At 40.9% G+C, this 23,461-nt stretch overlaps 1 protein-coding gene across 6 annotated transcripts in view; it reads right to left on the bottom strand.

Moving 5' to 3' along the window:
- The window catches only part of LOC120300466 (ADP-ribosyl cyclase/cyclic ADP-ribose hydrolase 1-like), an 89,925-nt gene extending 77,922 nt beyond the window's left edge, over positions 1-12,003 (bottom strand). For 3 of the 6 annotated variants that reach the window (XM_039326521.1, XM_039326519.1, XM_039326522.1), the window contains exon 1: positions 11,670-12,002. In XM_039326521.1, coding sequence (XP_039182455.1) covers positions 11,670-11,911 — 242 coding nt within the window. In that variant the 5' untranslated portion in view covers positions 11,912-12,002. Of the gene's footprint in view, positions 1-11,669 lie in introns of all 6 variants that reach the window. The other 3 variants (XM_039326524.1, XM_039326523.1, XM_039326520.1) reach the window with 2 other exon arrangements.
- Between the last annotated feature and the right edge of the window lie 11,458 nt (positions 12,004-23,461).

Genomic DNA, 23,461 nt, shown 5'->3' with positions numbered 1-23,461 from the left:
CTGCCTTTGAATTATTCCAGAGTGTGTGGTATTGACCTCCTGGACCTGAAAAATCAAGGAAAAATAATGAAAGGAGAATGGAGATTGGTGGATGAATCATGAGACATTCTTCCTATAATACTGGTACATGAAGAAATTACCACTGCTAGAGCTAAAAAATATTTAAGTATTAAAAATTGAACATCCTGATCATGCTGAAGTTTAGCAAGATTATGTTTTATGACCAAAAAGCTTCAGAAATCATGGTGGTCTTGTATTGTCTTCATCTAGTTTCCTTAGAATTACTTGTACTCATTTTAAAAAATATTTAAAAACAGTTTTCAGAATATTAATTGTACAAAACATGCAATGATATGCAATGTTTATATAGTCTTTTCAGCAGTTCAAAATACTCTAAACATTTTACATTTCTTATAACAATCCTAACAAATTAGTCAATATTTATTGCATTACAATGCTAATGGTGAGAAATTGATGAATTCATACTACAAGTGAGATTCAAGTTGGAAGCAGCAGATGATTGTTTGGTCTACAGCAGTATTTCTCAACCCTGACACTTTAAGATGTGTGGTCTTCAGTTCCCAGAATCTGGCTAGGGAATTCTGAGAGTTGAAGTCCATACATCTTAAAGTTGCCCAGGTTGAGAAACATGAATTTACAGTATCTACTCCAACTTTTAGAATATTATAGGATAAAAATTGAAGTACAACCTATTTAGTTGCAATCAAACCAATGGTTAAAAAATAATAGTCATAAATGCTGGTAGAAAAGAACTTTTAAGTTATTATTAAAAATGTCTATAACTGACTAAGTCAGCAATAGATAGTTTTTTCCTGCAGCAGAAATGTGAATGCTATCAAAATTAAGGACAGAATTGAATTAAAAGACTTCCCAGGTCTCCTCCCATCTATGCTCCTATGAATTCCTCTTTGTAGGATTATGGGAGAAATGTATTTTATGTGGATCTCTTTTAAGAATAGACATAGCTGCCAACAGCTGGAAGTTACTGGTTAAAGATAAGGAAAGTAACATACTATATATGTTGTCAAAACGTTAAGGCTTAGAAGAGAGTTGTGCAGAGGCAAGCAATGAAAACGTGAAGATTGTAAAAAAAATGCCATTCATACAAAGATATATTACAAATACTCGGTCTTCCATTCTCTACCTCATTAACTGCCCAATTTAATACAATGGAGAATGAGATAATTGCAGAAATTCAAATTTTAGTTAGCTGTAGATGTAATCCCATCTGCAGCCTCTCATTATTTGACCTTGACTTCCAGATTAAAGGTGTGTCATGCTGATTACCTTCCAAAACTATAAGAAAATAATGTGATGATCACTTGAATTCATCATATCCCATTCACAGAAGTCAATAACACATTATTTTTTGAATTTATGGCATGTACCAAAAATGTATTAATCTTAGGGATGAGCCAAGAATAGTTTATTTTAGCACTTAGCTATATACTTGTCAGTACCCATATTGATAGATCCCCAAATCCTTTTATTCTCCCCTCCCGCATTTACTATTTCTTCCTCTTTCATCCTGACCCGAATCTCACTCTCCTCTCATTCTGGGTTCTGCCATACTCCTAGGGGGGAGGGATGTTTGCTTGATGATTATTGCCTTGACTTCCTCTATCGCTACAAAGTAACACTTTGCTTTCCTGCAATATTTCTTCTGAACTTTCCCATCCTTTACTGTTAGCTAGCAAAGGAAGGGGAAAAATGGAATGCAACCTCCAGCAACTGCATTATCTCCGCACTTCCAGCTAAAATCAGAGACGGACCGATGTTATCTCCCTGTTCCCATAGGGAACCTAACATCTGGAGATTGGACCATTTGAACTGACTGGATGAACTATGGGTGGGGTTTTGCTTGGGACACTTTTACCTATTGATCTGAGTGGGAAACCCTCAGATCCTGTCTAGTATGCTTGCTATCAGCTTCTCCTAATAAAAGTTCCTTTTGGAAGAAACCGCTTCCATGAGTTCTGCTTTCTTGGGATGAGGTATTGAAGTGGGCCCTGACAATCCTGCTTCATAGTGCTTTACATCCCTCTGTAAATTTTGCCTGGATCTTTATATCTACTATCACCAGACAACAGGCTTAACTAATGCATGTTTATTCAGTCCTTATTCCAAGATGACAAGAAGACTGCAGCACAGGTTTCAGTGAAATGCAAAAGAAAAAAATTAATTATTTTACATGCCTAGGCAACTCTTCTATTTTGTAAATATGGGTTTTGAATAAACCAGTAAATTTGAATCAAATAATATTAAATGTACTTCATTTTTAAGACTTCCTTAAGTTAGGGGTATCATATGCAGTGAGAGATTTAGTTTCCAGATTTTTTTTCTCAATTTAAAAATAAACCTGCTTAGTGCAATGTTATAAGTATATTCAGTGCTTTTTTTGTAAAAAAAAAGAAAAAGAAAAAAGAAAAGGTGCTGGAACTCATACACATCATACAACCTGCCTTGCCTATCCTACAAGGTTCCATCCAAAAAAGGTGCCGGAACTCCATTCTGGACATTCTATGAGGAAAAAAAGCCCTGAGTATATTAATGTATCAGTGCTAATTTTTGTTCTGATATATGGTTTAACTGAAAAAGATCAAAATCTAAAAATACTCCCATTTTTTTCTCATGAGAATTCAGGCAGTCCTCAATTTATGACAACTGAGCACAAAATTTCTTAGCACAAAAGTTGCTAAGTGAATTTTGTCCCATCTTATGACTTTTTTGCCACAGTTGTTAGCAAATCACTACAGTTTTAAATGAATCATGTAGTCATTAAATGAATCTGGTTTCCCCCGTTTACTTTACTGGTCAGATGTAAGCTAGAAAGGTTACAAATGGTGATCATGTTTAGTCACTTTGATCAATAGTAGAACTACATTTCCCAAGTTAAAACTATAACATTCCAAGTCAGAGGACTGACAAATCTAATTTTTTGGATGAGCGGGCAACACAACTGCCAAAATCAGTAAAATAATTTCCCTTCAGTCTGAGGTAGAAATCTGAATATAATCTAGGCTTAAACCTATTTTCAGAAACAAAGAGAAATTTCAGTATCTCAGAATCAGAACATATATTCCTGGTAACTTTTTAGTAGTAATCTTTTTAATTTCAAAAAGATTACACGCAATGGTTACACCTTCAATGGTTGGGCTTGTTGTTCACATGCCCATCACCCATCACACTTTCCTTTTGAAGTTCTCTGGACCTTATGTTGGGGAAGGAGGGCAAACCATATGTTCCTGGGCTGCACAGAGATGATCTGAACGTGGCTGCCACTCACTGCTTCATTTTGTTGCTTTAAAGAGATCTGCACAGTGCTGCAGATGCTTTCTGCAGTATTCAGAATCATTGTGTAGATCCTATTAAGGCAGCAAAATATTCGGGACACTGGGCCACACAACAGTGACCCACATGCTCAACAACGTAGGTATTTAATGATTCATTAGGGAGAACAGGGGTGAGGGGATATTAGGTGAGATGCTTCACTACTGACCACTGTGACATGCCACTGTAATGGGCAGGTTCCACAACGGTCATATTTTGAGGATTATCTGTATTTTATAACCAGATATATGTAGCATTTGTCATCCATCTTATACTTTTACTATACGCAAATGGGATTAAACCATCTATTTATAAACACTATAAAAATAGGCATATAACATTAACAAATATAATAACTGATATAATCAACCTATAACTTTTGGAAGTCTGGATGTGAGACTACCAACCACTCCACCATTTAACGACTTACAAAATTTAAATATTACAGAACCAGAAATGATGCCTAAGAGATGAAGAAATGGAGGCTGAATAATATACAGTTCCCAGCCTAGCCTACCTGCCTGCTTAACATAGAAAATGCTGATTTGCATAATGTAGATTTAAAAAGAAACTTCATCCCTGTAATGTATTGTGTTAAACTTATGGAACAGTTGCAGAGATCTGTGCAAGGACCATTAGCAGACCACATGGCCTGCTAGCCAGACTGGCTGTCTGCAAGGTTGATTAGTAAGCATTTGAGCGGGAAAATATGGTGCATTCATTGGCTGACGCCGTCCCAAAGCTGAATGTATAAATAGGGACGGAGCCATGCTTGTTAGTTTCTTTTTTGACCTTCAATAAAGAAGTACTTGTTTCTATTGCTGCCTCTTCAATGCTGAGCCAAACAGAAAACAGAATATTGGTGACAAAGGTGGGATCGTGCTGCCACAATTCGACAAGCTGAGTCACTATGGGGAAAGGGCCTAGCAAGCGCTTGGTCGGAACGGTGTTCCAAACCCCACTCACTCTATCCTGCCAATATGAAAATGTTGGAGGAGAGTGTTTCCAAGGATCCACCCTGGAAGTCCCATGGAAGACAGCGCAGCATGAGGCATTAAAAAGGCCGCCAAAGACTCACCATGGCAAAGATACGTCGACTCTCAGAATTCGACATCGCTCATCCAGAGAGGTGGAGCTCCTACGTTATGAGGGTTGAAAACTACCTGCGAGTTAACCAAGTTTGGGAAGATGGGTTGAAGGCCATGATGCTGCTGTGTGTTTGTGGTCAAGCAACATTCGACATCGCAGAGACCTTGGTTGCACCAGCGCCACTTGAGTCCATTGCATACGCAGAACTGAAAAAAATGCTCAAGGAGCACTTTGAGCCCACACTTTCAGTCATCGCTTGGTGACACGCCTTTGAACGGCGAGACCAGCATCCTGGTGAGTCTGCCACCGATTTCATAGCTGCTCTTCGCCAAGCTGCAAGGCCATGCGAATTCAAGGACCTTGAAAAAAGGCTGCGGGACCGTTTAGTTTGTGGTCTTAGGAGCTGAGAACTTCAACAGAAGATCTTTGTTATAGAGACCATCTCTTTTCAAGATATGTTGAGAGAGATAACGGCAGTAGAAGCAGCAGGCGGAGTTGTTAAGGACTTGCAGCTCTCCAAGAACCTTCCTTGCTTGGAAACCATCCACTAAGAGGTCGCCGAGAGAGTTGAAGACTTCGAATCGGACCACGAAGTCAGTCGGTTGCAGCAACCTCCAGAGAGAAGGCATCAACGACAACCTGACAAGGCAGTTCCCTTCTCTCATTGCATCGGGTGTGGAGGCCATCACAAACGGGTCGACTGCCGATTCCACACAGCAACTTGTCGGGTGTGTGGCAAGCAAGGCCACATCGTCACCTTTTGTTTGGGTCACAGAAAAGAATATTCATCAGAAGAGTTGCCTCGGAAAAGTACCGGGATCCCCAGTCAAAACAGGGTGGGTTTTTGCGTGAGTAGAAGGAGCGTGTGTAGGACAGGCATCCATCGCCCACTCAAGGAAAAGTTACACCTCAAAGTCAAGTTGCACAGGGCTCCTTCTGACATGGAGTTGGACACAGGTTCAGCTCTATCAATAATCTCCCAAAGGACACTCCAGCAGATTTGCAGTAGAAGCGGTTCAGGCCATCGAACCTCATCTTAACTGACTTCCAAAATTCCCGGATAAATGTAAAGGGGGAGGCCACACTCAGAGTGCAGTTCAGGAACTTCAAGAGTCCCTTGGACATCATAGTTGTTGAAGATAACCGCACTAGCCTAATTGGGCTCGATTGGTTTGATGCTTTGGGAATTCGAGTGACTGAGTTAAGCAGTTTGCAAACGTCGACTCTCTCGGCGGTGTGTAAAGAGTTTGCTGATGTTTTCAGCCCAGAGTTAGGGGCATACAAAGGGCCCCCAATTTCCCTTCGGCTTGACCCTCAGATAGCACCGATAAGAATTAAGCCTCATTGGTGCATTTTGTCCTGAAGCAGAGAATCAATGCAGAGCTCGACAAACTGTTGCAGCAAGGCATTTTGGAGCCAGTGGACAGTAGTCCATGGGAAACTCCTATTGTCATGCCACTTAAGGCCAATGGAAAAGTCTGCATTTATGCCAAATATAAATGCACGCTAAACAAAGCTCTCCAGCAGCAGTCCTATCCGATACCTGTAGTCAGCCATATCTTGGCTTTACTACAGGGAGGTCGCATTTTTGCCAAATTAGATTTGGCACAGGCCTACCAGCAGCTTCTGGTGGATGCCATGGCGGAGGCCCAAACCATTGTAACCCACCGGGGGGGCTTTCAAGGTGCGACAGTTACAGTTTGGGGTTAATGTCGCCCCTGGCATTTTTCAGAGCATGATGCTCCGCAGCATTCCAGGTGTATGCCCATATTTCGATGATGTCCTCATAGCTGGGGAATCAGTCGAAAACCTCGCTGACAGGCTCTGGGCTGTCTTGTGGCATTTCCGCAAAGCGGGGCTGAAGCTCAAACAGGAGAAATGCAAAGTTGGAGTCACTTCCACAGAATTCCTGGGGTTTCGTCTAGATGCTGAAGCATTCATCCTGTTGAATCCAAACTCAAAGCAATTCAGCAGGCATCCAGTCCCAAGACAAAGGGAGGGCTTCAGGCCTTCCTGGGACTCCTTAATTTCTACCATGCTTTCCTCCCCCACAAGGCCGCAGTGACAGAGCCGTTATACCAGCTCTTGGACAAACAAGCCCCTTGGAAGTGGACAAGTGTCCACGAGAGGAGTTTTGCTGCAGTTAAAGCATTGTTGTCTTCAAATGCGGTGTTGGCTCATTTTAATGAGCAGTTGCCAGTCAGCATCGCATGCGACGCATCCCCGTATGAGATCGGAGCTGTGTTGAGTCATCTCAGTGCTGATGGGACACAAGTCCCTATAGCCTATTACTCCAGGACTCTTTCTGCTGGGGAACGCAATTACACACAAATAGATAGGGAGGCATTGGCCATTGTGGCTGGCATTAAAAAGTTTCAGGACTTTTTGTATCTCTACCATTTCACGGTCTTCACTGACCACAAACTGCTTTAGGGGTTGTTAACTACGAACAAGCAGACACCCCAGATTATCTCTCCTAGAATGTTGAGGTGGTCAATATTTCTATCTGCTTATGACTATTGCCTGATTCACAAACCGGGTAGAGAAATGGACCACACAGACAGTCTTAGTAGGTTGCCTCTATAGCTGTTAGAGTCAGATCCTGCTCCAGCCAACCACATCCTGGCTATTCAGGATTTGACGGAGTCTCCCCTCAATGCAGGGGATGTTGCTGCAGAAACAGCTACTGATAACACGTTGAGCTGCGTGTTGAATTGGATGCTCACAGGATGGCCTGAAACGTGTCCTGGCTCTAACTTCCAGAGTTTCTGGAAAAGGAAGCATGAATTATCCACCTTTAAGAGTTGTGTCCTGTGGCGTAGCAGGGTAGTTATCCTGACCTCACTGAGGACTAGAGTCCTTGATTCTCTGCATGAGGGACATCCGGGCATAGTCTGGATGAAGGCGCTCACGCGTAGCTACCTCTGATGGCCCTGACTCGATAAAGACATTGAGGCCCAGGTCCACAGGTGTCACATTTGCCAGCAGTCAAGGCCAGAAATGCCACGTGCTCCTGTACATAGATGGGAGACCACACAAGCCCCTTGGTCGAGGATTCATATCGACTTTGCTGGCCTCTTTCAGGGGCAACTCTTCCTCATTGTTGTGGACAGTCACTTCAAGTGGCTAGAGGTCGTTCCAGTGTCCACTATGACTATTGCTAGAACCATCCAGGTGCTGAGGGGCATCTTTGCAATGCATGGGCTCCCACATGTCATAGTCTCAGACAATAGGGCTTAATTTACATCCTCAGAGTTTCAGTCCTTTTTGAGGGCAAATATGATTAGGCATGCCACTTTGGCTCCTTTTCACCCGGCCTCTAACGGTCAAGCGGAATGCATGGTTTGCACAACAAAAGAATCCTTGAAGAGGATCACCCATGACAATTGGCATCACAGGCTGGCAAACTTCCTACTCTGCCAACGCACAATGCCCTGCACTTCTATGGGCAAGAGCCCAGCTGAGCTAAGAGGTGGGCACCAATTGATCATGAAGCTGGATTGCTTACATCCAGATAGGGTTGCTTCACAAGTGCTGCAGCCTAAGGCACCAAGGCACTTGCAAGTGGGTGATCCGGTTTGGGCACACAATTATGGAGCAGGGGCACTGTGGGTAGTAGCTGTGGTTTGCAAGATGTCAGGGCCTCTCTCATACGAAGTGGCCCTGGAAGATGGTAATATGCTCCACAGGCAAATTGACCAGCTGCGTTGGAGGTTACTAATGCAGCTGGAGGTTCTGCTCCTGATTCTGCTCTCGGGGGAGAGGAGGAACATGATCGCGATTGTGATCATGAATCTGAGGCTCTCAGCGAAAGCAGGACCTTGTGATCACCAAATGGGGGTTTTGCTAACGAGGCTGCTCCTAACTCAGGCACTGCGTCCATGGGACATTGCTCTCAATCAGCTTTTTATGCCGCTCCTGCCTCAGGCATTGCACCAATGGGACATTGCTCCCAATCGGTGGCAACAGGACATTGCTCTCAATCGGCTTTTCACGCCGATCCAGTGGATTCTTCTCCACCATGGAACTCTGGCTCGGGCCTACCGGAACAGGCCAGCCATAGGGAAATGGACAAAGGCTTGGGTCTACCAGAACAGGCCAGCCTTCACGAACCAGCTTTACCTGTGTCAGACGGGTCACACAGCCCCAGTCTGCAGAGCCTGGCAGGCGAGCTTACAGATTGGGAGCTAGCAGCAGTTCCGAGATGCTTGGAATGGGCGAAAGGCCCACCAAAGTTTTTAAAGGACTACATGAGGTTTTTGTCATTGCAAACTTAAAATGCTTATGTATTTTTATTGCAAATGGAAATGCTTATGTATGTTCTTTCAACTTGAATGCCTATGTACTTAAATGTATGTGCCTTCTTACAACCTGCAATGTTAACTATTCTTAATACTGACAATGTATTGTAAGGACTTTTGTACCACTGAGTGCCATTATGCCTTTTTGCATGTATGTGATCTTTGAACAACCAACAATGCTTGTAAGTGTCAAAGAACTAGGGGGGAGGGGTGTAATGTATTGTGTTAAACTTATGGAACAGTTGCAGAGATCTGTGCAAGAACCATTAGCAGACCACATGGCCTGCTAGCCAGACTTGCTGTCTGCAAGGTTGATTAGTATGCATTTGAGCGGGAAAATACGGTGCATTCATTAGCTGACGCCACCCCAAAGCTGAATGTATAAATAGGGGTGCAGCCAAGCTTGTTAGTTTCTGTTTTGACCTTCAATAAAGAAGTACTTGTTTCTATTGCTGCCTCTTCAATGCTGAACCAAGCAGAAAACAGAACAACCCCATAAATACAGGATGAGTACACTTCACAAAAAATGTTGAAGAAAAACTTTGGAATGAGAGTAAACATGTGTATGGCATCTCTCTGTTTAAAGTAGTGTGATCAAACTTTGATGTGTTTGTCTTTATGGAAAAGAACAGTTATCATTTAAAATCATTAGCAACCCATAAAGAAAAGGATGTAGATTAATATTATATATCTCCTCAAATCCTCTAAGAGTATGATTCTCTAAAGCAGTGTTTCTCAACGCTGGCTGTGGAATTCTGGGAGTTGAAGTCCATATGCCTTAAAATTGTCAAGGTTGAGAAACACTGCTCTAAAGAATTCAGCAATTTCAACAAAAATTAAATGTAATTTTAAAATGATATGCATTTAGAAGTTGTTTTCAGGCAACACTATTTAACTAGCCTGGAAAGAAACAGTGCTACTGTCTTAAGAGTTATATTTATTTCAACGAATTGTCTCCTTTTAAAGCAATAACATTTCTCTTTCAGGTTCACACTGATGTACTAAAATTGCAATGCCTTGATAAAATTCTGGAAGCATCTTGCTAACACAAAGATAACAATACATTCCTTTACTATTGAGTTTTTGCAGATTACCACCCCCATTGCATAAATAATTACAAACAAGTTTTAAAAAACAGTGTTTAATTCAATCAGCCATGCATTTGGGAATTTAATCACATTTCTCCATTTCCTAATTTAAAATCCTGATTTCCTTGGGAACATAAATTAACAGGACTTTTTTGTAACCCTGGGATACTTACTTAACAATGAGGCACATGAGGTTTACTCATGAATTGATATTCCTACTAGAACTACAATTTTGTTTGCATTAGTGGGCAGGAGACCCAACTGAATATATTTAGATTTATTTCTGAGTAAACTTTATAGAGAGAGCCCTGAAATGCAAGGCCATGATTCAAGACAAAGCAAAATTATGAAGACCCAGAATTTTTCTCCCCAAATTCATGCTGAAATACAGAGATAATCTACAGATAGTCCTCCACTTACAACAGTACATTTAGTGACTTTTCAAAGTTACAATACTGAAAAAAGTGACCTATGATCATTTTTCATACAACTGTTAAAGCATCCCCATAGTCACGTGATCAAAATTTAAATGCTTGGCAACTGATTTATATTTATGATGGTTGCAGTGTCCTGAGATCATGTGATCATATTTTGTGACTTTATGACAAACAAAATCAATGGGGAAGCTGAATTCACTTAACAGCTGTGTTAGTCATTTAAAACTGCAATGATTCACTTAATAACTGTGGCAAGAAAGGTAAAATGGGGCAAAATTCACTTAACAACTGTCTCACTTAGCAACAGAAATTTTTGGCTCAATTATAGTTGTAAGTCAAGGATTACCTGTACTTTGAACAAATAATGCCATTTTATTGTTGAAAAACACTTCTCAGATCCATTTGTCCTCATATTTCTCATATATTACACCCCTTCATTAGCCATTTTACATGTTATACCTTCCACTCCCCAAAAGGTCACTGAAATGTCTTGTTTCCGGTCTGAAATGCCACATCATGCTAAAAAAAAGTCCTTCATTTATAACATCAGAACCATGAGCCCCAGTGAATCTCTCTTAGCAGAGAAAAGTTGTGCTCTTTGGAATATGCCACATTCAGAGGACTGTGAAAAAAACAACCAAAAGGTCAAGTTGCTGAAGCAAAGCTGCAACACTTTGGCTTTGTAGTTCTGGAGAAGGGAAGGTTAAGTGGAAATATGATAAAGATATCACTCACTCATACTCTAAACTCTCCTTTCCCCTTCAGATTTTGCTCTAGTGATGGGTAATTTTAAACAGAATAACAGAATTGTAAGGGTTCTTAGAGGTCTTCTATTCAATCCCCTGCTCAAGCAGGAGATCCTATACCATTTCAGACAAGTGGCTGGAATTTTCAGAAAAAAATGGATTTTCAGAGAGGATTAAGCAAATTCATGGCAGAGAAGGCAATCAATTGTCATTCTAACTTAGATATTATTTCTAATATTAGAGACAACAGACCTATCTATACTACTTGCTGTAGAAGAAGTGTAGAAGTGTCTCTGTATATTGATTTCCCATTGGTTGAAATAGTTTGCTGGGATAAGTGAAATTTTAATATGATCAGCCCTGAAGGATACAGATGCATTAGAAAGCAGAACATACATTTTTATATAATTTTATTAAATAGGTTTCTTTAATAAAATAGAGCTCTCCTCAGAAGAAAATGGCAAACCTATTTGCTATATACTGTCCTATTCTTGCAAGTATGAAACCTTTCAGAATAAAATTGTTTTCAACAGCTAGAAAATACTTTTTTTTCTGGAAAAGAAGCTCCAGACCTTTCCCTTTCCTATTTATTTCCTTCTTGCATACCCTCTGAATCAATTCTACTTTCAGTCTTTGCAAGAATACCCTACTACTCACCTAAGTTCAGGATTTATTGTATTAATGAAGTTGTAACATCTTCCCAGGACAATTTCCAGCAGGTGTTCAGTGGTTCCTCTTCCTTTCCACTCCTGTTCTTCTGCAATGGGGATCTTTTTCCTTTCAAGCCTGAGCAATCCAAAAACCACAAAAACAGTCAAGGTGCCAAAAAGCACCACTATCACCCCTGTCAAAATCAGTTTCTGTTTCTTTGTCCAGGAAGAACTGTTTTGAAAGGGCATCTTAGTAGAAGTTTTTGAAGAGCAGCAGCAGCTGCACTTTCTGCCTCCTTCGCTCCTGGCAGCAATGTAGCTTTTATGTGGTCCCTACTCCTCCTCCTCCTCTTCCTATTTTTCTGGGCTGGCTCACTGGCTCACACTTGTAAAGAAACACTTGCAGAGAAGCCTGAGAAAGCACTTCTGTTGGCTCAAGGGAAAAGCTTCACCTGAAATTGGACAGCACCAGCTTGACTCAGATTGTCTCACTGTATAGTCACTGGGGGAGAGTTGTCACTCCCATTTTAATTCTCCTTGTGTCTTGTAATTTGTTTCATCTGGGGGAGGATACCAATATCCATTATCAAAAAGTTACGAACATTTTAAAATGCAGAAGGGTCATAACGTGGGGGAAAATAAAGGACTATTTCTAGGATTATTGCTTTTAAAGTATTTCTATTTTCATCTTTCTCTAATGTATTCCTGCCAAGCCAAAAAGGGCCCTTAAGAAGCTCAATTTACATAAACCCAGAGAGATAGCTGTTTCTTTGACTAAGGCTGGTTCAAAAGTGCTCAAAGGAGCTTTTGTGCAAACACAGCCAAAACAGGAATACATAACCCTGTTGTCCATATTTATCACTTTGAATCACTGCTAGTTCAGTATACCCTTTGCAGTAGCTATATTTTATTTATCCTTTGTATAAGCAAGCTGTAGTGGCCAGATGGCTGATGCTAAACTTGAACCATACTTTATAAATCAAAATGACTGAGTTCACATATCACATATTGTCTAGGCTGCCTCAGATTCCTACACTAATTGTTTCCAGAATTTGGCACACTTACAAGAAATGCAGGATACTGCTTGAATAGAAAACCTTCTCTTATCATAGTCATAGCAACCAAAACAAAATGAAGAACTGCTTCTAATCAAATGGAAAATTTGAGCCAGTATTCAGACATAATGTTGTTAAGATTTAATCCATGGTTTCTTTCCCCCAGTTTCACATTTCAAAGGCCTGCTGCTGCCCTTTTCTGAGGCTTATCTGTGATGGCCACCTTTCAGCATGGACCTTCTCTTCACATCTCCCCAACCTCAATCCTAAATGTCCCCTCAGTCAGGGTTTCTCAAATGCTGTGCTTCTATAGCTCCTAAGATGATAAATCAGTGTGACTTCCATGAATCAAATTAGTAATCAAATTAATCATTAACAACTAAGTTTCCTTTAAACATTGTCACATACTTTTAGGCTTGGCTAAGAGCGATATATTTGGAACATATTAATAGCAATGGGGTGGGGAGAGAACAGTTTTGGTGGTAGCAGGAGAAGGATAAAATGCTTTCTGAAGGTCTGTTGCTATCTGCGGTCCTTGTGTTTTGCTTATGTATCAGAAATAAAACAAATGCATTTCTAAATCATTTTAAAACCAATAAGCTATCTTGCTTTAATACTTCCCAGGAGAAGAACATTCTTCAATTGGTCTCCTCTAACCATGTTTTCCAACTTCTATTTATATCAGGGAAAGTAATGGCTAAGAACTTCCTTAGCCCCTTAGGATTCTCCAACTACAGAAAGTTTTCAGCATTTAAAATCATATTCAAGAGGAGCTCTATTAGAAGTAGCACTGATCAAAATCCACCTGCTTTATCCTACAGGTAGATCAACATTATTACTAAGGTGAAAGGGTCACCCTTAATGAGGGCTGATTTAAAACGGGAAAAGAAAATATTAAACAAGAAAAACCAGTAATGCCTTATGACCACCCAGGAAGTTGAATTATTGACACAGTAGTTACTCTAAATCCTGTGCTTTGACAATATCTTTGACAAACATCCTAAAAATCTGGAACAAGTTCTTTCTTGGATTGCTTTTTTAAAAACTCCCAGTGAAAAAGAAAATGTAATGTGACATTGTTTCCTATACTGCTGAAGAATCAAAGCACTTCCATGCAGCCACCATCTTACCCCCAAACCCTCTGGGGCTACCTGATGAATATCCTTACATTATAATGCTTGTCATACAAAGAGCTCTCCAGGTTTTTGAGCAAATCAGTCACCCTTCCAGTAAATATCAGAGATCTGGAATAATTAGCAGTCCCTATTCTTAGGTTGCCACACCTGCAGATAAAAATGGCCACTGTAATGGACTTCCAGTTTTGTGCAGTAATGATCAGTTGTGGGCTTGCAAATTCTCTGCACCCCTGCAGGTAATTTTGCCCTGCCAGGGGACCCTAAATGGGTCTAAGTCACCTCAGAGAGGCGACGAAGAAAGAAGGGTGCTCCAGCGATTCTGGAATGGCAGCGGCCATTCCATTTGACTTGGGGAAAGCCTTCTAACCTGACAGGAGAAAGGCTGGCCATGTTGCATCGACCAGCCCAAGCTACTAGCAACTGAAGTCCAAAAGCACTAACCAACGGAACTGTGAACAGCATGCTTGAAACTGGGTGAGGAATTCGATCTTTTCTTTTCTATTTTACATTTAATTTCCTGGAAAAGATCCCCAAGAAGCAAAATACCTCTGAAAAGGAAGGAGAGGGATTTCCGCCCCACCCTTATACTAAGCAGCAAATTAGTCTTTTTATGGAGGATCAAAATATATGGAAGTGAAATAAATATAAAACCTGAAACTTAAAACTCAAATCTGGATAAATCTAAAATTGTTTGAATGGTTAAAACTCTCATTTTAAAGCTAATTGTTTATTTTGGAAATTAAAAAACAAATAGTTGCTGACACCTAGTGGCAGATGAAGACTATGACAGCTATGACTTTAATATAAGACTTGGCAAAATCTGGGTAAAGCTAATCTGTGTCTGTGATCTTCAAAGCTTTAACAACAAAGAACAGCTATGACAAAAAAGACAATAATCTGGGCTGTAGACAGAGAGAATTATAAATTTCAGGGAAAAAAATCTTTTTTGAACTATTTGGATTACAAATATCTATCTAATTGGGACTCTAAAGCTATTTGCAGAGAAAAGAAAGGAAGAGGAAAACTCAAATTCTTGGCCATCATGGATTAGAGACATGTAGAAAGACCATATCAAGAAAACAAATACTTCACAAGAGAAGATATATAATATACTGCAACTTATTCAAACAACAATGACTTTAAACCACAAAGAAATCCAAAACAACTTTGAAAATATAAACCAATCTATTTCCAAGTTAACTCTACAACAAAAATCCCAGAAAACAACAACAGAGAAGGAGCAGATAAAACAGATAAATGGATATAGAATTGAGAATAAAGACTTAAAGATGGAACTTAACAAAACAAGGAAACATGATTTAATCCTAGTGGGAAAAAATTCACAAAAATTGGAAAAAACAACTTATCCCTTAAGATTACAAAATAAATCTGAGGACAAGAAAACAGATTGGATAAAATGTCAGGAACATCAGAGAGAAAGGAAATGATAAGAGAAGTGGAGAGAAAGAAAAATAAAAAGATTTTCAACAAACACGGAAAGGCAGAGGTCCTGTACAAAGACACTTCTCTTGATTTACTTTTTATATCTACAGCATCAGGACTTGGATTTTTATAACTGAAATGTGATTGATAACTGATTTGATTGATTGAACTTTATTTAGAAATGTATTAATCTGAATATGTAATATTATATGAGGGAAATAGAGAGGGAACTTTTAATGAACTAACCTGAGTTATATATGTATGATTTGCTTTTGGATAATTGATACACCCATCACCACATTGTTTCTTAAGCACTCTGATGTAAAAATTAAAAGACCAATAATTTTTTTATAAAAAAACAAAACAATAAGAATTGTATTAACTCAATGTTTGCAAAAGAGGATATTTTGGGAAAAGAGGAAATCAACTAAAACTATTGTGTGGGTTGTGGATTATAGAAATCAATTGTTAGTGATTGTTTTACAAATGTAACCCAGACAACACACTGTTCACCAATTATTAAGTGATTTATGTTTTTTTAAAAATCAATAAAATATATTACAAAAAAAATGGCCACTGTATGGATAGAGTGGAATAGCCATTCTTCTACTTCAGGGCTTTTCAACTGGTGGTAAGCATACCACTGGTGGTACTTTGGCACCTGGTAAGTGATACATGACCTAGACAAGTGTAGCGGGGGGATGAGCTAAAGTGGCAGCAGTGCCGATGAGCTGAAGCAGTGGCAGCACTGCACAGGTCTGGGGGAGAGTCAGTTGGAGCTGCAATGTTGCCAAGGCTCTGCTGAGGGCCCAGGATGATCGGTACTTCTGGTAGCCTCTGCTATCACTGGGAAAAGCAGACAGGCCTTGTGGTGAGAGAGTCAGCTGGAGCTACAGGGCTGCCGGAGCTCAGCAGAGGCCCCAAGATCAGAGCATACAGTTGATCAGTGCAGTGTGCAATGGCCAGCTGGGGAGTGAGTGACCACCTGGGGGAGTGAGATTAGGGTACCAACCAAAATTGGACCTATCCCTGAACCCCAGAGGGTGGTGCACCCGGAAGAGAAAAGGAAGAGGGGGGGAGAGGATATAAAAGGAGAAAGTTGTGACGGGAGAGGAAAAAAAGATGTTATGGAAAGAGAAGGGGACGGAAAGAGAGAGCAAGCAAGCTTAGCAACCAGAGTGGGGGTCCCCCCCAAAACAAATGTGCTTTGTGGGTAACCTTGCAGCACAAGAGAAGAGACCAAAACCTGCTGCAACCACCCAGCAGATGTGGGGGGAAATAAAAACCAAACAGCCCCCCCTGCCAATCCTCAACAGAAATGCTCACGACAGCAAAAGCCTCGGACAGGGGGAAGAGGGAAGGCAGGCAGGTGTCTTGCTAGGCTGATGGCTTGAGGGGGAAGGGGCAGCTACACCCCCTCCCAAATGCTGCCCTCTCACGAAAGCAGGAGAAAAATTCCAAAAAGTGACAAGGAAAAAAGTTAAAACAGAAGAGTGTCTCAGAATACCTGTATTAGCAGATGCAACTGATATAAAACCTGGATGAAGAATGGTCAATAATGCATTCTTGGTTGCCTATTTTATCTTTCCTAATAAGCTGTAACCAACTTCCTTTCTTCATTTTGCAAAACCTGTGGGTCCCACGCCATTCCACGTACCTGTAAGAAAGCAGCTGCAATCGGAGTACTTTAACTGTAACTTTGAAATGTGGCACCATTGATTTAACTGCTGTTACACTGCAAGTACACTTCAGTATGTGTTATTTATTTTATCTTTCTTCTTCTTATACAAAACTACACCTTCTATATACAGAATGGAGAGTTATTGTCAGTTTCTTGTCCAGTTTTAGTTTCCCTTTGCATCTGATTGGCCACTAGAGTAAAATAACACCAAAATTTGCTTTTATCAAGTATTCTTATCCCAGTTTTAGCAGGGGAGAGATAGAAATGCTTTCTGCTATCCGAGGGTGTGTATTTCAATACTATTTCCAAAGACAAATTCCTCGACATATAGATTATTCCTTTACACTGGTTAAACCTCCCTTTTCCCCTAATTTAGAGACCTTCACTCACAAAAGAATAAAAGAATAGCCCACCCTTTTCCAACCCGCACTCCAGATATTGCACGTTTCCACGTGATTCTGGAACTGAAGTTGTTCGCTCACTTCTTAGCAACGTCCACCAAACTTTCCACACTGCCTTCCCCCCTCCACTGCCCCCCCCTAAAATCTTAAGAAGGGCTTTCTATCATCTTGCATGTTTTACTCACCATCTAAACTCCGTGATTCCTGCCTCCTGCAGAGTTTTGCTGCAGGAGGCAGGAATCGCTCCATGCAGAAGGGAAGGAGCTCATCTCCCAAGCTGGAGGGCTAACTTTGGCTGCCCCCAACTCAGAGGTTCCCCTTTCAATGTGCGCTTAATTCAGCCCCCTGAGTGAAGACGGGCCTCCCCTTCCCCCAGCTGCCCATGCCAAAGCGCCCTGTAGCTAACGGGAGATGGGAAGGCGGAGGGGAGCAGCCATTCTTGTGAAGGCACCGCAAATCTACGCAAAGAAAACTCAGCAATTTGGCGAGTTTCATCCCACTGCCTCACTAAAACCTGGGGAGTGCCGAAACTCACTTGCAACTCTAGGCGCTGGAGTTTCCCAGTGTAGCTGCACCAAGCTGTGCCACCAGACTTCCCATGGCCAGCAGAAGGGAGATCATGGCAAGAGCGATCTTTTTCCCCATTCCCTCCCCGGCCCTTGAGCTCGTCTCAACACCTCTTTCTCTGCACCGCTTCTGGCTTCTCCCCTCTCCCCGCCTGCCTCTTGCAGCTGCTCCCTGACTCCTGGTGCAGAGAGAGAAAGAGAGTGAGAGCACTGGCACATGTGGAGAGGGGGGGAGCAGCCCGGCCTTGTGTCCCTCTGGGGCAATAGCACACATGCCCACAGAGAGGGCTCTGCATGCCGCCTCTGGCACACGTGTCATAGGTTCACCACCACAAAACGATAGTAATCAAGAGGTCATCTCCAGAACATAAGCTGACATCCAATTCAGATTTGACTCCTGAGAAAAGAAAACTTTTTTTTATCATTTAAATCTTTCAAAAATTTTATAATGATTAAACTAATCACATATAAATCCTTCTCTTACTATTTGTTCTCTTGTCTTCAGCTTGAATCTCTCTTTTTCAAATATCAGTAAGTCTTGATATGTCATCCATTTGCATTCCAATACCATCTCTGTTCTTCATGAGGTGATAACCAAAGTAGCATTTTATCAACCACTCTTGTTTTGATTGTCTAATAATATGATTCTTAAAATCAAGGTTAAGTTTTACTTTGTCATACCACAAATAAGCAGGCCACTCAAATCTCAAATCAGAACCTTCAAGGTCTAACAACCTTGAATTTTTTAAAGTTATCCAATCTTTTAACCATACCAAACAACAAGCATCATAATGTGAGGAATAAAATTCAACTCCAAGGCTGTTGGAAAACAAAACAAGTTTTACTGAAGCATTTGCAAAGGCTGGTGGACCTTTCTACCTACAAGTAAAGGGCCACACCTAGATTAGTTCAGCATAAACCTTTATACCCTGTCCCGTAGAATACTCCACATCCTTCTTTTCCAGACCCAGTTGATAGATCAGTCTGGTCACATGCTTTCGGACTGCTTAGTAAAATTATTAGACACTGCAGCTGTACAATTAATAATTCTCCTTTGTTTTACCTTTATTTTTCCCTTTTCATGTTGGTGACATTCAACAAACTCAGCTCACAATAGGAGCCTGTTTGTCTAAGCTGAATGATACAAATGTTTCAACCTTATTCCCTTGCCTATCTCTACAATGTAACTAATGCCTACTTCAAACAAAAAGTTTTGTATGTCTTCACTTTAGCAAGGTTAAATATGGCTGCACTTTGGCTATATGATTATACCTTAAAATAGTTTTAATAAAATATAAACTAATCTATATTATGAAAAATTTTAACATATAAATGTATTATGTACCTCACAATAATATAATCTAAGATCTGGCAAACCTAGACCTCATCTCTTTTTAAAATTCTGTAACAACTTGTATTTAATTCTTGTTTTTTTTTATTTTGCCAAATAAATTTAGATATATCTTTGTGCCACTATTTAAAAGTATCAGTACAGTCTGGTATAGAAATGGCAAATCTCCATTCACCATAATCCAAACTTTCTGGAGTGTATAAATGGACTCCAGAACCTGTATAAAACCCAATTCAAAATCCATCTTTTCCACTACTTTAAACATAAAGGTCCAGTTCAAGTTATGAAATGCTTTTTTTGCATCTAGAAAGATTAGTGCAACCTATTTGTCACTTGTTGTTGTTAATTGAGAAGTTGTGTCTGACCCATCGCGACCCCATGGACAACGTTCCTCCAGGTCTTCCTGTCCTCTACCATCTTCTGGAGTCCATTTAAGTTCACACCTACTGCTTCAGTGACTCCATCCAGCCATCTCATTCTCTGTCGTCCCCTTCTTCTATTGCCAGCATTAGGCCCTTCTCCAGTGAGTCCTTCCTTCTCATTATATGGCCAAAGTATTTGAGTTTCAACTTCAGGATCTGGCCTTCTAAAGAGCAGTCGGAACGCTTTGCAGTCCAAGGGACTTGCAGGAGTCTTCTCCAGCACCGTAGTTCAAAGGCCTCAATTCTTTGGCGCTCAGCCTTTCTTATGGTCCAACTTTCACAGCCATACATTGCAACTTGGAAAACCATGGCCTGGACTATATGCACTTTTGTTGGCAGGGTGATGTCTCTGCTTTTTTGTATGGTGTCTAGATTTGCCATAGCTTTCCTCCCTAGGAGCAAGCATCTTTTAATTTCTTGGCTGCAGTCCCCATCTGAGGTGATCTTTGAGCCCAGAAAAATAAAATCTGTCACTACCTCCATTTCTTCCCCATCTATTTGCCAGGAATTAAGAGGGCCGGATGCCATGATTTTGGTTTCAAGCCAACTTTTGCATTCTCCTTCTTCACCCGCATCAAGAAGCTCTTTACTTCTCCTTCACTTTCTGCCATTAGAGTGGTATCATCTGCATATCTTAGGTTGTTGATATTTCTCCCAGCAATCTTAATTCCAATTTTTGATTCATCTAGCCCTGCCTTTCTCGTGATGTGCTCTGCATATAAGTTAAATAGGCAGGGCAACAATATACAGCCTTGCCGGACTCCTTTTCCAATTTTGAACCAATCAGTGGTTCCGTGTCCAGTTCTCACTGTTGCTTCTTGACCCGCATATAGGTTTCTCAAGAGACAAATGAGATGGTCTGGTATTCCCATCTCTTTAAGAACATGCCACAATTTGTTGTGATCCAATCAAAGGCTTTTGCATAGTCAATGAAGCAGAAGTAGATGTTTTTCTGGAACTCCCTAGCTTTCTCCATGATCCAGCGTATGTTGGCAATTTGATCTCTAGTTCCTCTGCCTCTTCAAAATCCTGCCTGTACTTCTGGTATTTCTCGATCCACATACTGCTGGAATCTAGCTTGTAGAATTTTAAGCATAACTTTACTAGCATGTGAAATGAGTGCAATGGTGCGATAGTTTGAACATTCTTTGGCATTGCCTTTCTTTGGAATTGGAATGTAAACTGACCTTTTCCAATCCTGTGGCCACTGTTGAGTTTTCCAAATTTGCTGGCAAATTGAGTGTAGCACTTTTACTGCATCGTCTTTTAAGATTTTGAATAGCTCAGCTGGAATACTGTCACCTCCACTAGCTTTGTTGTTGCTCAGATTTTCTAAGGCCCATTTCACTTCACATTCTGTAAGGACCCACCCCCCTTTGCATCTTAAGAAGACAGAACTCTTGGAATAATTCTTCCAACAGGAATCCTTTATTAAGAAGAAGTGGTTGCAGGCGTGCTAGACAGGACTTGGGGTCCAAGCTCTCCCATTCAAGGTTTTAAGGGGTTCCCCAGTAGTCCCACCCAATCACCCCCCCTTCCAGTGATAGTTTCAGGCATCACAATTCCACCCCTTTATTCCTTTCTTCCGTCTGGATGGAGACTTCAGATAAACTACATGAAAGGTAAATAGCCCCCTTTGTTATGGTAAGGTTCTTTGGTGCTAACTACATTCAAACTCTTTGAGGTTGCAATAAACACATTCAGTTCCTTAGAAGTATACTGAAGGAAGTGAGGGCCATAAAGCCCCTTTGTTCTCCCCCTTCTCTCCCTCTTATGGCAGAATCCAGAGAAGGCAGAATTGGGAGTTTCTATATTTGATAATTAAAGATGAAATATAATTGGATTCTGACATCCGGCCCCTCTTAAAAATAAAAGAGATCCATCTGAAAGAAAACACAAGTATAAAATTTAGTCAGGCTTGTTAGGATACTCTGTGTGAAACTTCTTCAATAGCTTCGGGGCTCTGACATGACGTTTATGGACCCACTCGTTTTGTGAGGGAGGGAGGTGTTTCCAGGCAACTAGGTACTGAGTTGCTCCATGATATCTCCTAGAGTCAAGGAACTCTTTTATTTCGAAGTGTTGTTCGCCCTCCACCATGATTGGAGGTGTGGGGGGGGGATTTTTGGCCGTAGAGGTGACTGATGCTCTCTTTTCAGCAAGCTGCAATGAAAAATTGGATGTATTTGCCTGAGATTTTTGGGTAATTCTAATTCTACTGTTACTGGATTTATGATTCTTTTAATTGGAAAAGGTCCTATGTATTTTGGTCCAAGTTTTTTACAGGGCTGTAGGGACTTTAGGTATTTTGTAGATAAGTACACCATTTCTCCTATAATGAATGGTGTAGGCTCAACCCTTTTTTTATCGTCTTGTGCTTTGTATGCCCGCCTAGCTTCATCTAGTGATTTTCTGACTATTGGCCAGGTGTTTTGTAGGCTTTCCATCCATTCTTTCAGTGAAGGGCAAGCTGCAATGAAAAATTGGGTGTATTTGCCTGAGATTTTGGGGTAATTCTAATTCTACTGTTACTGGATTTATGATTCTTTTAATTGGAAAAGGTCCTATGTATTTTGGTCCAAGTTTTTTACAGGGCTGTAGGGACTGTAGGTATTTTGTAGATAAGTACACCATCTCTCCTATAATGAATGGTGTAGGCTCAACCCTTTTTTTATCGGCTTGTGCTTTGTATGCCTGCCTAGCTTCATCTAGTGCTTTTCTAACTATTGGCCAGGTGTTTTGTAGATTTTCCATCCATTCTTTCAGTGAAGGGATCGTTGGTTCGTTTGGGGTTAATTCTGGCATGGGGTAGAAACTTTGACCATTGGCTATTTGAAAAGGAAGGAGTGTAGCCTGTGCTGGAGTGGACTGCATTATTGTAGGCAACTTCTGCAAAAGGAAGTAAGTCCGTCCAATCACTCTGTTGAAAATTTAAAAAACATCTCAAATATTGCTCAAGTACTGAATGGCACCGTTCCGTTTGTCCATCTGTCTGAGGGTGATGGCTAGATGTCAGTCCCTGAGTGGTCCCTAAGAGGGATAAAAATTCCTTCCAAAATGCAGACGTAAATTGCACTCCCCTATCAGAGATGATGCGTTGGGGTGCCCCGTGCAATCTGTAAATGTGCTGGTTGAAAAGTCTTGCTAAGGCCTTTGCAGTGGGAATCTTTTGGCAAGGGATAAAGTGCACCTGTTTGGAAAACAAGTCCGTGACTGTCCAGATAACAGTATTCCCATTGCTTTCTGGCAATTCCACTATAGAATCCATGGCTATTTCCCTCCAGGGGGCTGAGGGACTTGCCACTGGTTGTAATAGCCCTGGCGATTTCCCTTGCAACCTCTTTGCTGATGCACAGGTTGGGCAGCTGGCAACATAACTTTCTATGTCCTTTTTTTATTGATGGCCACCAAAATTGCCGTTTAATTAAGTGTAAAGTTTTTACAAATCCAAAATGCCCTGCTGATTTTGTGTCATGGCAAAGGTGCATGAAAGTTACTCTTTGAGTTGTTGGTATATATAACTTTTCCCCTACCCAAGGCAACCCTTCTCTCATTGTGCACACATTTTTGTTTTTCTGGAACCATTCATCTGTTTCCAAACTTTTTCTGAATTCAATTCCAGTTTGGCTATCCAGTTGTGGTTTTAATTTGGCTTGGGTTCTTGTGGTTACTGGTGCTGCCAGTTGTGACTCTGCCATTATTGGTCTAGAGTCTGTGGTTCGTGCACTGTTATATTGAGGCATG

The sequence above is a fragment of the Crotalus tigris genome, unplaced genomic scaffold, assembly GCF_016545835.1.
Source record: "Crotalus tigris isolate CLP2741 ecotype Arizona unplaced genomic scaffold, ASM1654583v1 scf7180000024341.3516292, whole genome shotgun sequence".
NCBI classification, from domain to species: Eukaryota; Metazoa; Chordata; class Lepidosauria; order Squamata; family Viperidae; genus Crotalus; species Crotalus tigris.
This window is presented reverse-complemented; position numbering and strand designations above follow the sequence as displayed.